This window comes from Falco peregrinus, chromosome 12 (genome assembly GCF_023634155.1).
Source record: "Falco peregrinus isolate bFalPer1 chromosome 12, bFalPer1.pri, whole genome shotgun sequence".
NCBI lineage: Eukaryota > Metazoa > Chordata > Aves > Falconiformes > Falconidae > Falco > Falco peregrinus.
This window is the reverse complement of record NC_073732.1, coordinates 23,245,255-23,264,199: the sequence shown is the minus strand read 5'-3', so window position 1 is coordinate 23,264,199 and position 18,945 is coordinate 23,245,255. Positions and strand designations below refer to the sequence as shown.

Below are 18,945 nucleotides of genomic sequence, written 5' to 3'. Positions count from 1 at the left end.
CGAGATCACTTGTGCTTTCCTCTAACAGCCTGAAAGGGGTAAGAGTTAGTCTGAATATAGCAATAACCTGCTACCCTGCTGGAGCCGATTGCTTTGCTTTCTCTCTCTCTCTTTTTGTTTTGTTTTGGCACTTGTTGTTGTTAGCAGAGGAATGTCTGTTTTAAAGATAACTTTGTGGTTTTCCCTGGAGTGATTTTTAGAGTGGCTAATCAGAGGAACAAACCTGAAAAGGCAAGGAATATTTAATTAGTGCCTTTTGTTCTGACTAGCCAACAGTCCTAACCAGATGCCTTCACTTCAGAGCCATCCAAGTAATCAGCCTGGTAATGTCACTGCATTGCACATCAGGCACCTGGCAGGTTGAACACTAACTGCATCCCAGAAAATGTCTGCTAAGGAAGGCTACGTCTGAAAATAACTTTCAAAACCTGATAGCGAGCCTCTTACAGGGCTGAAAACAAACTGCTTTTTATATATTGCACTGTAATCTAGTCCTTATAATGATTAGGCACTATCAAAAATACTGCAGGAAACCAGCATAACAAAGAAGCAGTTAATGGCGCTTTTGTCTCAGTGGGAAGGGGAAAAAAAAAGTCAGTATGAAGAATAAAAAGAGGATTTTTATCTCGATGATATGATTTCATGCAGCATAACTTTTCAGCTTCTCTTCAAAGTCATACTGACATCTTGGTATGCAATTTCAGTCAGCAGGGCAGGAATTGTATATAAAACCTCTGTCTTTATTGTTAATGAGATTTGTGTAAATAACTTGCTAGAAAACATATTGAAAATATATAATTCACCACTAAATATGAACGCAGATGTCAGGTAAGAACTAAATTTATGAGGCTTCCTGTGTTGTGCTCTGCAATGGATAATTCAAATAATGTGTACGTATGATTTTTTGGGCATATAGCTGCTCTGTGCAGAGTTAGCACTGAATTCTGTAATAGTAATGTGTGTGCAGGGCACATTTGCTGTCTTGGGCATATTACTGCATACACAGCTCTGGCCGAGAGCTAAATATACCTCAGATATGTGAATTTATGAGATATGATCCCTATTTCTGTTCGGAAAACCACTGTTTGCCAGAAAAGCATGGATCTGGTGAGTTTTTGACTTTACCAGATAAGCTTATAGACTGCTTGCCCTCACCATGTGGTCTGGTGTGGCATCCAGCCTGCTCTCCTCACATTGCCATTGGGTCTGTCTTAAGCCTTGTCTATGTCTAGTTTTAAATTCCTTCAGCTACAACCAGCCTTTTTCTGCAGGAACCAGAGGTACTTGGAAGGGGGTTGGTGACCAGGTGGGGCAGATTGTTAGCCTAAGTTAAAAACCAAACTTTATGCTCCCCAGAGGCTTACAGATTTTGCCTATCTGTCACTGTTTTGCCTTTTTTTTTGGAGACGAGCTCTCTGCAAAAGTGAAAGTTCAAGTGCACACCAAATTCAGAGGATATAGCATTTTAGTTTGTGCTCATTTCGAGGTGGATGATGCTTTATAAAAATAAACTTGACGTGAATCTTTTCCCTCCCACAGAAGCTAATGATGTTTCCTGCAGCACTCGTAAGCCTAAGTCATTCCTATTTCTTGGCCCAACTTCAGATAAAGGCTTTACCTTCCCCCAGTGCAGACTTAGGGGTCTTTCTCATATTGTAAATAATTTGCTTTGGAAGCATTAAATCAGGAACAAAGGTTTTAGGAAAATATCAATTTGACTTCAGTTTAATCTCTGTGCTGCGCGTTAAATCTGTGCCTCTCATTACCAATCCTTATTTTAGGGAGTGTTCCCGTTATCAGTACTGCCAGGGTGGGAGGAGTACTCACAGAAGCAAAAAAACCCCACCAGCCAACCCCAAAGCTCTCTAATGAAACATATATAGTGGAATCAATATACTACTATAGTTTCTGAGGAACTTCATATTCTGTACAGCATACTGAAATCTTCTTTATAGATTACCTTTGTAATACAAAAATTGTCAGTCCTTTACTGTGACTCCATCCAGGATCAAACCGAGGATGGTGTAAATGTGAAAACCAAACAATCAGTCCAAAGTCAAAACCAATACCGGTATCTTTTCTGGATAGGATTGTAATTCAAACTGCCTATTGGACTTTGAAGCAGGAGCATCAGTCTGTTGGTAGTGCTCGCAGGAGGAGATGGCCAAAATGAATGTTTTTTTGGAGGCAACTGTCAGCTGGTGTGATGTGACTATATTGTAGCAAGATTTTGAGAGCTGTCATGATTGCTTGGAAAAAGCAATATAATTCCAGGCCAACTAATTTAATCCCTTTGATGCCAAGAGATTTGCTACTGCTAAGTCCAAACACAGAGATATTCACTTGCACTTTTATTAAGGCAAAGTATGTGAAAGGTTCACTCCATTTTGATGGACAAGATTATTATGGAGAAAGCAATAATTTGCTGAAGCCTTATTTCCATGCCATTTCTGGATATGACATTAAAGTTAGCTGCAAGGCCCACTCTCCCCTCTCTTCCGACCTCAGGATGGTGCTGATTTAGTAAACTCCACCCAGACTAGTCTCAACAGTATTGTCAGCATTAGAAACGCAGCACATATCCATGCCTCAGGTATAAACAGAAATAAAGCTCTTCCCTAAAGTAACCTAACTAGAATTCATTCCCCCTCTACTTTTTATTGTTTGGTTCACCTCTGTAAAGCTTTTCAGCATTTATATTCATTTTACACTGTCAAAAGCTGAACAGGAGTAAGATAACAAATGGTTCTGGTAGCAGCTGTCACCACCTACTGTCTGTGTATGCCTGTGTGAATCTCTAAATGGAAATAAAGCACTTTAATAACACATTTTCTCTGAACTGTCCTCATGGATAAAGTTCCTCTCAAATCAGTCCATGAACAGTTTCCAATTCGGTGCCCACTTCAGCCTGCATCTCTGTCTCTCCTCTGCAGAGTCTGTGTAGGTATGCAGCAGTATGATTTAAAGACATTTCAGATAGAAAATACTTGAACAGCACACCTTCTGTGGCTGCCGCACACCTGCATTAGATGCTTTTGGTGTTTGAGCCTTCTTCTAGCTTGCCTAGTTTTCTTGCTAGAAATTAAGCTGATTGCCCATTGCATTTTTGTACTGTGTTGGTTCTAGTCAGGAAGTGCCTGGAGCCACAAATTAAACATGAATTGCTCTGCCCTCCCTGTTCCTGTGTGATACCTTCCAGGAGCAGATGGTAGCTGGGAGGATAAATACCTCCAATTTCTTAAGGCCCTGAACGTAAAAGAAATTCCACTTTGAGATGAGCTCCAAGGCGCTGCTTTACATTGAGAGAGGTGAGGTAGCATCATGCCTTTGTGTCTATCTGTCACTGGGTATCGCAGTGCCTGCCATACATGTGGGGAGCTGTGGGTTCAGGCACCTAAAGATTTTTAGCTGCCCAGCTGGATCCAGCCAGCAGTGACGTGCCCTGAGCTATGTATCATGTTGAGCAGAAGTCTGAGCCCATGTCTTTCAAGACAGGCTACTGTCTTCTCCAAGGCTGTCCTGAGTTCCCCCCCTCTAGCCCCTGCCTTTTTTTTTCCCTGTACCTACTGAGGAATCTACTACGCGAACCTTACAATCACTGAGAAACAGGCAAAACAAAATGTGGTTTGCATGTGTTTAGGGCAGTGAGACTTTTGATTATAAGTGACAAGTGGTGGGTGATTATTTTTAATCAAATAGACTACTTATCATTTACAAAGTATGGAGAAAATATTTGGTGCTTTTAAGCACCTGTCACCTCCAGGTAAATAATTCAATAGCATTTGATAAAGCCAATTAGAGTTAATTAGAAAATGATTGATCTGCTTTGGCACCAGAATGATTGGAAAATATGGCCTGTCCTTTCCAGAATGGGGATTTTGCTCTTGTACACACATGAGAGGAAATATATTGTTTTATGGTCAACACGTGGTATTCCTTTGAGGAAAAAAGTACTTTATAAGCGAGATATGTAACAGCAGTTCAGGCAAGAAGAACAGGGGCACGAATCCTTATAGACAAATAGCTGTGCAGTTCCTCAGCTTTATTTCTTGGTGATGGGCATGCTGGAAATGTCTAGAAGATTAATAGATTCAAATTCAGTGATCAAAAAATGGGAGTATGTCCAAATGGATCATTATAACAGATTCCCACTCTATCCCACAAGCCAGATTTGAGCCATCTGTAAGCTTCATATTCCTGGTCTAAAATCTTCTGCAGCCATAAAAGACAATAAGTATCAGTAGGAAAAAAAAAATCAATTTCTTGGCTTTGCAGACTAAAAATATAGTGATGGGACTATAGGGAAAGAAAAACTGCTGATTATCAGGGCTTTTTTTTTTTTTTTAAAGCAAGTTAAATGAGTAGGCTGTATTTAGGAAACTACTTTGTTGTTAGAAGTTAAAAGAATATTTCTAGAAAGTAAAGTCAGCATCTCACACTCAGGCTTTGGGGGATCATTGACTGTCACCTCTGATGTTCTCTGTCCAAGACCCAGTGCACTCCTAGGAAGTTTCTAGAGGACCTGTGCTGATGATAAGGATAGATAATTTATGAATCTGAATTTTAGCTCCAGAAAGGTGGTGCGGAAAATGAATATTTAGCCTTTCATATGCTCTCCCTTGAGGAATTTCATAATGTTAAACTGTGTCTAGTCCCTGTGCAGCTCTTCTTGGTGAGAGGGTACAGGGAAAATGCTATAAAATCCTGCTTCCTAGCCCTTTCATTCCAGTGGATGACCAGGACTCCATGCTCCATAAAGCAAAGGATTACACGTTGTTATACCTTGATGACTTCTTGGATCTTAAGACCCACCTGCAAAAAGAGAATGTTGGGGGAGGAAGGGTGGGCAGAAACATGGCTGTGCCCTAGTCTTCCTGCAGCAGCTAGCACTGTTCCAATGGTCACAGCAGGGAGCACATCCAAAGATCTCAATCCCTCAGTGCTTCCAGGACCGCCTTGCAGCAGTGCCCCTAAGACAGCTGCCTGTGCTTTTCTAATGTGCTTTACCTGTGGAAGGACTACTTAAGATGGACCTCTTCACACGGGTTTTTATATAGGAAATGCTAGGTATTTTGCTTCTTGTGTTATGAAATCGATGGAAGCTTGGTTGAACCATGCTGCCTAACTATATGGGTATGTAATTATATCCACAGGGCACCGGTGCCACAGCCACTTTCGAAATGCTAGCTTTCTGCAGCTATTGTTGCCTGGAAGAGGCGTGTGGTCTTGACAAAGCCTTCTCTGCAAGCAGTGAATCACAAGGCAATGAGCCACAGGAAAGGTTAATGTAAAAACTCAAGGTGCGCAAAAAAAGATGGCACTAATGTTTATCTCCCTGCCATAGGAATGGTGCCCATAATAGCCATCTGTGGAACATGGAGATATTCCAGCTTGTGGAAGGCACCACAACAGCACTCTGGTGAATTAATCACATGCTGTTTGAGGCCTTCACCTTACACGTGGGATGCATTTCGTGTCTCTCAGATGTTCTATGCCGAAAGCTGTGTGCCGAGATACTGTGGACTTCTTTCTGTGCACAGCAGTCATGAACCTTTCTCATTTATTTTTTAATCACAGGGGAGGATTATTTTCAGAACAACAGGGTCTGAAATTTAAATTTATGCAAGTTTTAAACAGGCTGATGTTTCTGAAGTCTTTTATGCTGTCTGATATTAGGAGATTAGTTTGAGACAAGATCTTTTGATCCTCATAAAGGTTTAATGTTATTTTGTAACTAAGCTGTTAATAATTGGCTAGAGATTTTATAGATATACGTGTATGGTTTCCACTGAGGTTTTTAGCTAAAGAGTGATTTCTCATACTTTTCATATCTCAGTCCAGATGTTCAAGTCCTATTTCCCTACATTCCAACAGATGGATGCCAAAAATTTAGGGAAATTTACAGTGTTTCTCAGTGTACTATATATAATATACTGAGCTAGGAGATAGAAGAGTAAAGACTATTGCCCCAATTTCTGCAGCTATTTCCCTCACTACCAACAGAAAGTACTTAATTCTTAAGCTCTAATGGTGAGAGTTCTCCAAGGAAACATTATTTTTTCCTCTCCCAGGCCCACTATAACACAGCTGACTAATGTTAAGTCCCTCCTGGTTAATTTAATGGTAGCTAAATAGTGCAGAAATAGTGAGAAGCCACTGATTCTTCTGAAAACATTGCCTTCCTGATGTCTGCAGTAATCAGCAGTATGCTGTCCAACATGTAAAAGTCTCCAAATTAAACACGCATTTCCATTTTCCTTTATGACTAAAATTTTCCTTTTAAAAAAAAAAAATGCAAGAATTTCAGCGTTAAACTTTCAGAACTGCCTGTTGTTTGCATATCTGAAAAACAGCATGATCTAATGAATGATAATATAGCGCAGACATACAGGTGGATCTAGAAAATACATTTTGGCTTAAATAAGAGCCAAGAAATGTATAATATTTGCAATACATAAGGTAGCACTAACATTAGTGATACTACTCAAATTCAGCACTATGCACACACTTTTCTGGATCAGAATCTCTAGCTCAAAATGCTGCAATGTCAGACTAAAGCCTTAATTTCTTTAAATCAGAAAAATGACTGTAAACATTTTGCACCAGAAACCACAACTTTGAATTTTCTGACCTTTGAGCTTATTGCATATCACGTCTCAGCACCCAAGTGAAATGCAGACAAATTTTTATTTCCTCAAAAAGCAATGGGCAAACCAGCCGCAGTTCCCATCTCAGCAGTTTAAGCTTGCCAGTTTTCTCTGCACCATCTCCAAACAGTCTGTATCCAAACAAATAGGCAAATTTGAGATGACTCAAAGAAACCCAGCAAAAGTGATACAGAAGTTTAGAAAACATGACTAGGGAGGAAATACTAAGAGGACTGAATTTATTTAATGTAGAGAAGACTAAAAAAGAGGTATACTTAGAGACTGCAAATACAGGGTGGTTAGTTGCTCTTCATGTCAAATAAAGATACAAAAAGCATTATGGGCTATTTTGCAGCATAGAAGATGTGGAAAAATTTTCTACGGCTTGCTGTTATAGATAAATCTGTCTCACTGGACATTGTTAGAAACAGAGTACAGAAGTATCTTTTAGGGATATTTGGGGTTTGCTTCTGAGGAAAGCTGGATTAAGAGACTGACGAGAAGCCCCAACCTACAATACTGTGATGTCCCAATCACTCTGTCCACAATCCCAGGAAGGAATTTTTTAATCTCTACTTATTATTTCACCAGGATGTCTATTAGCTAGCCTTTCCATTTACTCCTAGGAGGACACAAGTACTCCTTTCTTCTCAAGTGACAAGTGTTTTTGTCTGCATCACAGCTCATTTCTGAAGGGGGGGGGGAGGGGGGGGGGGAAGGCTGAAAAGAATGGCACTTTCTAAATCTACTCACTCACTGTTACAATATTTATTGTTTTAAAATTAAATACCTTCAGTATTGTAGAAAAAAGGTAAGAATAGGATATTTGCTTGTCAGCTGCAAACCTCTAATGTTTTACAAATGCTTTTGAATTAAGTTTGGCAGCACGGCACTGAAACAAGTACAGCTGGACCCTTTTTCGGGATGTCAAGTGCATAGCTGAAGTGATTGGGGTCAGCGTGGAGATAAAACATTAGTGAGAGTCCAGAGAGTCCAGCTTGCAACAAGTCCTCTATTCTAATCACCAGCCATATTCCTGTGAAGTAGAAAATGTCTTCTTTTTTTTTTTTTTTTTTTTTTTTTTTTTTGATTTTGAGAAGCAGACACTGGCCTTTAAAATCCTTACAGCTACTAGGAGTGGCTTTTTGCATCGTGTATCATGGAAAAAGTCAAGCTCTCATCTGCACAGTAAATGTTAGTAGCTGGGTTAATTATGAGGATATAGGACATGTTTTAAGGTTTATAAGACAGCTATGCTTTTGGAGATAGCATTTTAAAAATGCTCTAATGCTACCTCTTTGAAAGCAGCCTTTGGCTGCAGAGTGCTACTATTTAACAGGTTTAACATTACTAAAAATTGAGACGCTGATGCCATTATTAAATCTCATTCTGCACACAAGCAAACAGTTTATCATAGTCTGTTCCCAGCAATTGTAATCCAATTTTTGTTATCTTACATTGTTTAAAAAAGAGAGAGAGAGAGAGAAAGATACTGTACATCAATCTGATAAAAATGTTTAAATAACTGGTGCTTTTTTGTGATTATGTCGGTTTTATAGCACCATTATGGAAACATGACAGGGTAACTAAAATCTGATTACGTCTAAGTCCTTGCCCATTATGTGATTATTATGAACCATGACTTCTACTGGCACATTATGAATTACATGGTCATAATACAACGGATTTCCAATATAATTAACTGAGATTAGCAGCACTAGAGAAATCTGGGAATAATGATACAACTTTGAACATTCAGTTTTACTGTAAATGCTGCAAGCTCTGGCTTCCAGGAAACAGGAGGCTGGTGGATGCAACCCTGACCTACTGCTGGGGTTTCCTACACCTCCTTTCTCTTCCCTCCCCCCATGAAATTAATTGCAACCTTGCCAGCGTGTTAGGAACTCCTTCTGTTTTCTTCTCATATTATACTTATAAATCTCAGGGCTGACTAAGATTTTCAGAAATGCCAAAGGTCTTTAGGTACCTCCTTTTGCGGGGCTCAGCCTGAAAGTAGAAAGGTCTCTGCTTTTGAAAACATAGAAATAACTACTTATTGAAGAACAGATCCATTTAAAACAGCTCAAGTTTGAGCACTTAAAGGCAGAAAGTCATGAAAATCACAGATTAGTTTCAAAGATCATAGCCAAGGTCATATCATTTCTTTAGTATCTCAGGAAGGCAAGAAGTCTTTTCTTTCCACAAAAAAACAGCTTTTGGACTCTTAGCTGCTGAAGAGAAAGCCATCTGTGTTCAGAGGGAGTTGCTCACTACTGGACCTGTCCTTTCTCATGCAGAAAGAAAAGGATTTTTGCACAGATCCAGTGGCCATCTGGCTTTAGCAAAAAAAGGGAGAGTGCATGATGGAAATACTGTTGGGGGAAAAAGCGACTACAACGGACTGTTTAACCAAAGGATTAAGCATTTCACCCAGTAGCGCATGGACAGCTGGGGTGGTGTGGGAACTCCCCTGATTACTGAGCTATCATTTGTCCCTGATAAGAGCTGGGATTAAAGAGAGGAGCATTTTTTTTTTTTTTTCTCCACTCTATAGGACTTAAATTTCCTTTGCACATAAATAGAGTTGAAGACTTAGGGGAAAATACAAAATCACTTGAGATTTTTTGGTTTAGTCCCATGCCCCCCTACTCCTATGATTTATTTATATCTCTTAATTTTCCGGTTTCACATGAAATTGTATCTCGGGATTTTTATTAAACCATATACATCCCAGGTTTGCGCTCCTTGTTCACTTTGATATTATTACACCCAGTTAGTACAATGACAACCTTTCATTTACTTTGCTATGCCGATTGTACTACTTTAACCTCATACCTGCAGTGCTTTTGAGAACTGCTCCACTGCTGCTGTGTAGTTCTTCTGCCTGTAGCAAGTGCTAGCTTGCTGGAGGGTCATCTGAAGGTGTTTGTTGATGTGGGGCGAAGGGTGGATTTTAGGTGTACTTGGAGCACCTGCTTTTTCAGAATCACGATGCACTGATTGTGTTTGGGTAGACACCACAGGCTGAGCAAACTCGAAGGAGATGTCCGTCTCATCAGTGTAGACCAACTCCATTTCTACGTCCATTAGGCTTTTCAGAGGACCATTCAGAGACTGAGGGGTTGGGATTAACTGATTGCCAGTCTCTGATGCTGTTTCTCCTTTTTTTGCAGCTAGTTCTTCATTGTTTTCTGATTTCCATTTACAGCTTGCTCTGTCTACATCATAACTTTGTTTTCCCTCCTTTTTCTCTTCCATTTTTATTTGCTCCATTATATTTTCTGCTGCTCCATTCCCATGGTGGTTTTTGAACTCTTGCAGTGCTTCTGGAATATTGCTCAACTTTTCTAATGTTACAGTTACCACCTTACTACTATGCATTTGCTGAAAGGTTTCGTTCTTGCCGTCCATGCTTAAGAGATAAGTTTGGAAAGCAAAGTTCCTTTGTGATGCCATAAATTGAGCAAAGAAGGAGTCCTAGGAGAAAATGTAGAGAAGTTAAGAATACTTAAACATTGCAAAGCCAAAAAAAGCATGCTTTCTGCACTGGGCATATTGTATGCGTTATGGCACTATTATGAGAGAAAACTCTTCAACAGTTAGTACATAGAATACCAGACTCACTGTAATTACTTTCTCTTTCCTGTTTAAAAGTTTAAGGCCCCTTAAATATTTTTGATAGCTTTGTAAAGGATGCTTTTTACGTAAGGTAATGCCAGTCTACCAGTTTGTTACATCTGCAACAAGAAGGGAAAATCTGGCTTTTAATCAAAAGAAAAACAACCCAAACTCTGTGGCTGATTGACTCGTGTGTATGTTGTTATGGGACAAAAAAAATCACTGTGGCCTGATTTTTGATAGCTGGTGAGCATAGTGTCTGAGGTCAGAGAGGCACATTCAAAAATCAAGCAGAGTGGATGTATTCCAGAGGGACACGAGCTCCAAGTGGGGTCCCAGCTTCAGCTGCGTTTGAGCCAGATTCAGATCTGGATTTGGGTTTCAAAGCCATTCCTTGTTGAACTCTCTGCAAAGGATGCTGGAGTGTTGCTGCTAAGCAGCAGCCCTCCCCTAGCAGTTAACAGCTTAATTCTCAGTTCAGGGAACCAGCGGTGGATTCAAACTGGTGTAACAAAGTGCAGAATAGAATTCATAAGCCTTTTCTCAACACCAGTTCCTGTGCAATAGGAAAGGTGACTTGATCTGCATTGTAAACTCATAATTGTGCTCAGGTTCAAAGGAAATGTTGATTTTCATCACAGATCTTTGCTGACTTCAGAGTTAAAAGGGTAGAAGACACAAGTATTTCTCTTCTCAATTTTCCCATCAATTATGAAAAGCTTAACTGTAAATAGCTTTAATGATGATCGTCTTTCAGAATGGTTTGTTAAACATAAGCACTCAGCCTTTAACCTTGTGATATTGTTCAACAGACCTCTGTATGTTGAGCACCAATTTAATGTACTGAACTACAGGTACACATCGTACAAAGGAAAGATACATAATAAATGCATTTCTGTTCAACCAGAAATGGATTTTAAACAATAAGCAACTTGTTGAGGTTTAGTGAGGACCCTACAGTATGTACTACTGCACTGGTAAAAGCTCCCGGAATGTGTCTTGAATGCAGTGGTGCGGTGAACTTCTGCTGTTTAGGGCAATGGGCATTAGGCAAAAGGCAGAAACTTATAGGAAGGGGTAAAGGGAGGAGGAGGAGGAGGCATTTTAGGCCATATGAGAAGCTGGTAATGAATTTTGGTATAAGCAGGGTTTCAAATCTTTGTCATGTTTCCCCCCCCCACCCCCACCTCCCCTGGCTAAGGTAGATTGCAGCCAGGACCATCACCAGCCCTGAAGCTGGGAATTTGTCGATTTTGACATTTGTTCACAATCTCCAGGCTTAAAAGTTTTACTGCAGCAGAACTGCCTGTGGAGAAACGTATTCCTCCTTCCATGACTGCAAGAGAAGGAGAGAGAGGTGAGGGGATAATTGTGTGATTTAAGGTAATTTCAGCAGACTTTTTTTTTCAGCAATGTGCTGAGCAATCACAACTCCTACTGGGTTCAATAGGGATGGAAAACCACTGGCCCTTCCCAGATAGTGCTCTGCACTTGTCAGAATAGAGCTCAAAGGAATCATATTTATAGCAAGCTATTTTGAATGGCAGCAGTAAAGCAGCTGGAAAAGGCTAATGTACTTGCATCTGGCAGCAATTTTACCTGTTTGTAAGACATTCAATCCCTTTTTAAAACAAACCATAGCATAGCCTAAAGATTGGAAGCCACGTTTTTCAGTGCTGGCTTCAGCACTAGGTAATTTAGGAAATTATGATTTATCTTCACCATGCAGCAGAGAAGAGATATTGCAGCCAGTCTCAGCACCAGCTGAGGGGATGAGCCTGATGATCTTGGTGCCATGTCAAGCCAACATAACGGTCACATATGTGACAGACCTCCACGTGGCCCTGCAGTATAAGACTGTACCATGTTTTGGAGAAGGAGCCCAGGACTTTCACAGCCTTTTTGGCTGGCTCTTCCCTGAAAGTCCTATAGAACTCCAGAAAATGAGATTTAATTGTCTACATGAAATAGAATTTTGCAGAAATTTTCCTCTCAGCAGCCGTATAGTACTGAGGAGCCCTCAAGGAGAGTTAGTGGACTCCTCTCCTGACCAGAAAGCTAACAAAAGCAAAGCCCTATATCTGATGAGGGTTGATATTGGTGTGAATGGGAAATTGGCTGGACCCAAACTGTTTGCTGTGAGACTGTCTTAAGAATTTTAAAATAATTTACCATGGAGTAAAAAAACAGCAGAGCATAAACTGTGAAATATGGACCAATAATTCTTTAATCGCTTATGGACACTTCCCTTGTGGACCGGCACCTGAAATGAACTTTGCTGTATCAAGTGGATTTATACTGCTTCTATTGTATTTTTAGGTATTCAAGCTGATTAACATGAGTTTGAGTTGTGCAATGGAAGCATGTTATAACTCAGGCAGGCTCACTTTAATCACTGCCTCAATAAAAAAAACCCAACCAAAACCAACAAAAAAAACCCCAACAAAAAAAACTTGTAGGGAAAAGCTTTTACAAAATCATTATCTTTGTCAGTTAAGTATTTTCCTGAGACTTTGGTTAAAATGTCTGTTTTTTATTTTGGAAGCGTTTACTGTAAAATGCTTCTAATGAATCACTATGCTGGGGAATATAGATAGACAATTTAGTGCTGTAGTCAGAAGGAAACTACTCTAAATTTGTAAGCTCTCAGGAATGATCTTCCTGATCAGTCATAAACAAGTTCAGCTTTCTGCATATTTGAGGGTTAATCTTTGCTAAGAGATGTCTGTCCAAGGCACTAGCAGCTACTACATCTAAGTATTGTGCTGGGTCTATTAGTAAGGAAACCACATCTCTTCAAATGGAGAGGCTTGCCTGGAAAAAAATATGCGAAAGGAACATAGGATCATTTATCTTTTAAAATCTTCTCGTTTTGTCTGTTGATTTCCCAGTATAGCTAAGAAAACTTTCTTGGGGAGAGTGGCCTGCCTACTAGATAACATAAACTTCCTTATGTGCATAATCTTATGAACCCTATTACTCATGCTTTTTGTTCTGTATCCAGTCTGATTCTGCTTTCAACACCTTCTCCTATTATCTCACATCAGATTAGAGAAGAACCTGCTGATAAATCACACTGGCATTTCAGCTGGCACCTAGTTGTTAAATTCTTTGCCAGTTCTTTGATGAGCCCTTTTTTCTTCAAAATTTAAACTTTGATTTCAACCAAAAAAAGCTTTTGCCCTTACGTTTGTGAAGTAAAAGATTTCTAAACACCAAAGAATGCAGTGCTGTCTTCCTGAATCTATGTATATCAAGGTGGAACCACTGGCCTACATTCAGCATTGATTTAAGTGGAGGGACAGGAGGGAGGAATTTCTTCTAGTAGTTCTCAGGAGGGATTAAGGTGGCTTGAAACTGAACCATTACATTGCTGTTACTGGCTCTTTGTGACATGAATTCTGTGGGGCTGTGCTTCAGAAAAAGGTCTGTTTCCCAGTTTTGGTAAAATATGTCAGTAGCAGCACAAGTAGCTGTTTCTGAGGACCACGGTTGCCCTTTATGGCAGAGGCTATGGAGGAAGAAGCAAATTCAAGGAGACGTTCCTCAGTGTTGGCCTGCTGGGCCATACCCTTGCATGGCTTGGAGGTCTAGGATGACGGTACAGCAGCTAGGAAGCAGAAAAGGGGACTCGATGATTACATTTCTTACTCTGAAGCAGATTCCTTACGCTGACCATTTGACAGCAGTCCAAGTGGACCCATGCTTTGACATTAAACTTGCCCTATCAATGCCTTGCTAAAACTCAGAGCGAAGTTAGGCATCAGATCTGGAGACGGTGATAATTCTTCCCTTGCCCCTACCCCTAACAGAACTGGCAGAGATTTCTGTTGTCACTGTTTTGTTTTGTTTTCACTTCCTCTGCAGCATAAGGTACAAGCTGCCTCATTCAGGATGGTCTGGCTGTACCTCATCTGCTGTCCCAGAAGCTCTAGTCATTAGCAGTCCATCTGTCTTTTGTGCTCTCTGTTGTGAGTGCTTAGTGCTGCACACTTTCTAGAGGATAACATCACAACATTTTTCAGCTAGAGCATGACTGTATCTGCAATTCACGTGCATTTTGTGCAAAGATACCCCATCTGTCTTTCAGTGAGTTCATTTCTGTACCAGCAACCGTATAGTTGTGTTAGCCTGATACCCCACCCTGCTAGAAGATACATCTCATGACAACTACTGTATTGGTATACTACTTAGACAGTGATGGGACTTTTCCAGAAAGTTGTAGGAACCAAACTTTTTCATCTATAATAGTCTTTTTCTCCCAGAAGGCCATTTGAAATCGCAGGGCAGTCATCTGCTATAGTTCATTTCAGTGCAAATGTTGGAACAGGCAAAACTGCATCCAAAACTATGGAGCAAGTATAAGAAAATTATACCATTGGTACTTGTACAAGTGTTATCCCACTCCTTCAATGTCCTTTAGTACAGACAGAGAAATATAGTGCTATAACAAAACACGTCCAAAGCCCCACAACAGATAGGTCATTAGCTGCCCTCCTCTATAATAATTTCACTTATATTGAAATCCAGATATCCTGATCCATCTCTAAGGTGAGGATGCTCCAGTTTAATCACTTACAGATAAATCTTGCTTCATTTTTATTAGATTTACAGACAGACTTTCTGAATGAGCATGTGCACCAACAACAGCTATGCTGAGATCTGAACTGGAGATTTTTCCAGTCCATCTTTCAGCGGGATGACTTTTTAAGCACTTCCTTTACTGCTGAATACCACAAAGGCTCAGACAATCTATTGATGACGAAGGTCAGCACCTTCTTAGCAGCCCATAAAGTGAGTCTCTCACAATCAGGTTTCAGACTTTTTAAGATTCTAGCCATTTCTTTAGGCAATGAAGCAACCTAGTTCTTTTATCTTGCTATTTTTATTGTTTGAAAGCCCGAGTCACATCTGATCTTTTTTATTTTTAGTTTTCTTTTGGGGGAAAAAAAACCCCACCCTTAATGTATCTTTTTTTTGTTCAGTACTCTTATTTCTTTGTGATAGACATAAGTAATGGCTCATTCAGTGCAAATTCAGAACTCCTTACATTTTTCTTGCTGTGATAAGGGCACACTTGCCATTATTATAGCTGCATTGTCCACATTGCTGCAGTAAAGGTTTTGTCAGCACTTCCACCCTAAACACTATTTTCACTCCCTGTATTTAACCTGTTTATAAAAATAATAATAATTATAAATTGAGCTCTGGGCTGAAATTGGCAAGGTTAATAACTTTTTTTAATAGTAGTTTGCAGGGATTTAAGCATATTATCCTAATTGCTCTTTGAGGCTGAAACTCACATGTTAATTGTTTATGTGGTGCTGATTACAACAAAGCACTAACCTCATTAGGCTATAGACATAAAAGAAATATTAAACTGCATTAATAATTGTGCTTCACAGCTATCAGGTAACTAGTTTACTAGGCATTCTTATGCAAAGACAGTAAGCTTAGGCTTACTGATGTTCAAAGTAACACAACTCAAATTCCTTCTATTACTCACAATAGCCTATGGAAGCTGATTCCAGTTGAAGGTAAATATGACAGAAATAGAATGTAAAAAAGAAATCCTGGTTAAAATACTTAATGTGTCTTTTAGGATAATGTCGTGGAAAAAAAAACAGGGAATACAATTAAAATCAAGAGAAGTTTTCACAAGGTACGTCAGTAACTCGGTTGTCATTGCCTTCTTGAACAGCACTTAAATACAGAAAGGAAAGGGTAGCACCAAGGTCACTCTTGTGTGCCCAGGAATCAAGCAGTCTTCTATGAAATACCTGGGCATTGATTGGGCAAAAAAAGGAGAAAATAGATAAATCCCTATTCCTGCCAACTTTGGATAGTCTTGAATAGCAATGGGATCTGCTTCCTCTCCCTCCTGAATCTTTTCCTTTCTTCACTCTATGTTTTGTCTGTCTTACTGCTCCCACTTGCCTTTCTTGAAGTAAAGATATAGACAGCCATGGCCCTGTAGAGCTAGCCTCAGTGATTTAAGAGGCTGCTTCTCCCAGCTGGTCAATACTACCCTTCTCTTCTAGTGTGTTTCTGTGCAAATTAAAACAGCTCAGGGTAAACAGATTCACCGAAGTACCTGGGATCTGAGCTAATCCATTTCATTACGCATTGAAGCAGGTAGAAATATATACCGTGAGCTAGGAGTACCTAATGTTTCAAGCATGGGAGAGGGGAGAAAGAAAGGGGATAGGCAGATCTAAGAAATCTCTGCTTTTTCTGTCTTCTCCAGCAAAAGCTCATCGTATGTGTTTATTTGGTTTGTTGGCTTAGACCAGACTGCATGCTTCGGCACATGGCTGCCAATATGGAACCAGCATTAAAGCAAATTTTTTAAGCTTTAAGGCAGCATCTTAAAAGTTTATAGTACTCGCTGGAAAGGGTGAACCAATCTCACAAGACAGCTAAAACAAAGCTCTTAATGTTTTCCATTTCTTAGGGGCTTCTCCCCCTCCACGTATTCTTTAAAGTATTATTTAAAAAGTTTATACTATTGAGTATCACAGCAAAAGCTAACTGCCAACAATGTAACACAAAATTAGGCACCTCAATTAGCTATTTATTGCTGTAGAGATGCACAAGGATCTTATTAATAAGTTGTTTGAATAAAATTAGAGCTGTAAAAGGACAGTAGGCTAACAGCTACAATTACAATTCAAAATCAAGAAGGAACCAGAATCTCCCCAGCAACACATCTCAGAACAGTGAGGCAAATACAGAAAAGGAGCATCAGCTATCATAACCTAGAAGAAGGAAAAGGAAGATTCGGTACATAGTGAGGGCTCAGCATGTGTGGTTGATAACTAGTGTGACTGAGGAAAAATGCAGAGACAGAAATTCAGGAGGTTTTCTGCATATGTGTTTTAGGCACTGAGTAACTGCCTTCCTTACACTCCCTCCTAGTGAAATACTTCCTCTAAACGTGTGAAAGAAAAATACTGAGAGACAAAAGAGACAGCAGGGAAAGCATTTCAGCTCTGCGTAATGATGTCATCCTATTAGCACAAAGCCTTGCATTGTCCATTAGGAAAAAAAGGTCAACACTGTGTCTGATGGGGATGTGAAGCCTGGCCAGCCTTCCTCGATTGGATTCAGCAGCTCAGCACTGCGGGAGCAGAGCAGTTCATTTTCATAGCTAAAGGGCCACTGAGAGGAAAGAGGGACAGAAAACGGAAATTTTAAAATAGTAAAGGTTTCTACAGCAGGCTCCTGAAAAGTGGAGTTGTGAGAACAAATAATTCCTCTGTGTGAGGAACAAGGATGTATGTGTGCCTAAGGTATAAACAGACCAGTGATCTTAGGGTAATCCCTAAATGAAAAGGAATGCAAAGATTGGTCCTACAACTGAGACGTTGTGCTGAAAAAGCTTTAGGGTTTTTGGTGGTGTGGTGTTCTTTTTTTTTTTTTTTTTTTTTTTTTGGTACTGCAATATTTCCTAATTCTGTTGGGAAGACAAGAAAGCAATTTTTGAAGAGATTACAAAGCAGACGTCCAAGTGTCCTACTTGCTCTCATTCTGAAGGAGATGAAGAACTATTGATTTTCTGAAAAGATTGCTTTGAAATGGTGGGAGCAGAGTACTTGTAAAGAACGAGTGCAGAGGGGCAAAGTTTGGTTTAGGACGGTTGCTGCAGACTGTGCTGTGGGCTTGATTAGATCTGCCAACATGCTATTAAGAGGTCTGCATCTCAGAACTGCTCTGGGCAGCCCTGCCCCCAGGATGAGGCAGGAATTCAATGAGAGCTCACAGTACAGAGAGCACTCTCTTTCACTTCACAAAATCATCACATTCCCATGGGACCAGGCCCTAGGAAAGCCCAAACCTAAAGGAGACGTTAGCAGATCTATGATGACTTCCATTACTTATTGTGCTGTACACAAAAAATATCTGTCTCAGATCCACAACAAAGAAGGTGCCTGACACCTTGCACTTAGATCTAACACACAGCAAGAGAGATGTGGCTGAAGTGTTAGATCCTTTTCTTGCTCTAGCTATACCAGACAAAGAGGTTATGGTGATCAAACCCAACCCTAGTTGCTGCTCACCACCCCAGGATGGGTGTCCCCTTACAGTCCCCTCAGTTCTGCTCATTAACTCTTGTTAATCGAGATGTGTTAGATGAGAGCTACCATTTCAGCTGTTGGTGTTGCAAAGCTCCACCACTACTTCTTGTAGTGTTGTATGTGGTGAAAAGTTAGCTGCAACATCCAAGCCCCTAACTAGGACCACCCTCTCTGAGCAAAGACCTAACTTGGGCAGCAATCCTTCCTTTTGGTTACACAATGTAGCCAGAATGAAGCTGGGGTGTACAGAAACTTGGTAAATCAGTGCTAGAGCTTCATAAGTCATTAATTTTTCTGGATTCTTAGTAAAAAATCTGATATCTTTCTCTGTGTGCTTAATTCTTTGCCCTAGTAATAACACAAAAAACCCTTCCCAAATCAAAGCCAACCAAAACGAACAACAGGGAAAAAAAGAAGGCATGAGAATGGGAAGAAGAAGAAAAGGAAGTCAGCAAGCTGGGCTCTGAGAAACTGAGGAAAGGTTTTATAAGGCCCTCATATCAAGATGCAAAGTGAATTTTAGTGAACTGAGGGGCTATCTTCCTTCTGAATGTCCTGTGTTGCTCCACTTCCCAACAGAGGGAATCTCCCTAGACAGATGT

At 40.1% G+C, this 18,945-nt stretch overlaps 1 protein-coding gene across 1 annotated transcript in view; it reads right to left on the bottom strand.

Annotated features, from left to right (window-relative positions):
* The window catches only part of SPATA16 (spermatogenesis associated 16), an 87,318-nt gene extending 75,439 nt beyond the window's left edge, over positions 1 to 11,879 (bottom strand). The window contains exons 1-2 of the mRNA XM_005242847.3: positions 11,865 to 11,879; positions 9,483 to 10,124 (exon numbers count right to left, since the gene is read on the bottom strand). Of these exons, the coding sequence (XP_005242904.3) occupies positions 9,483 to 10,124; positions 11,865 to 11,879 (657 nt within the window). The remainder of the gene's footprint in view (positions 1 to 9,482; positions 10,125 to 11,864) is intronic.
* Positions 11,880 to 18,945: the final 7,066 nt, after the last annotated feature.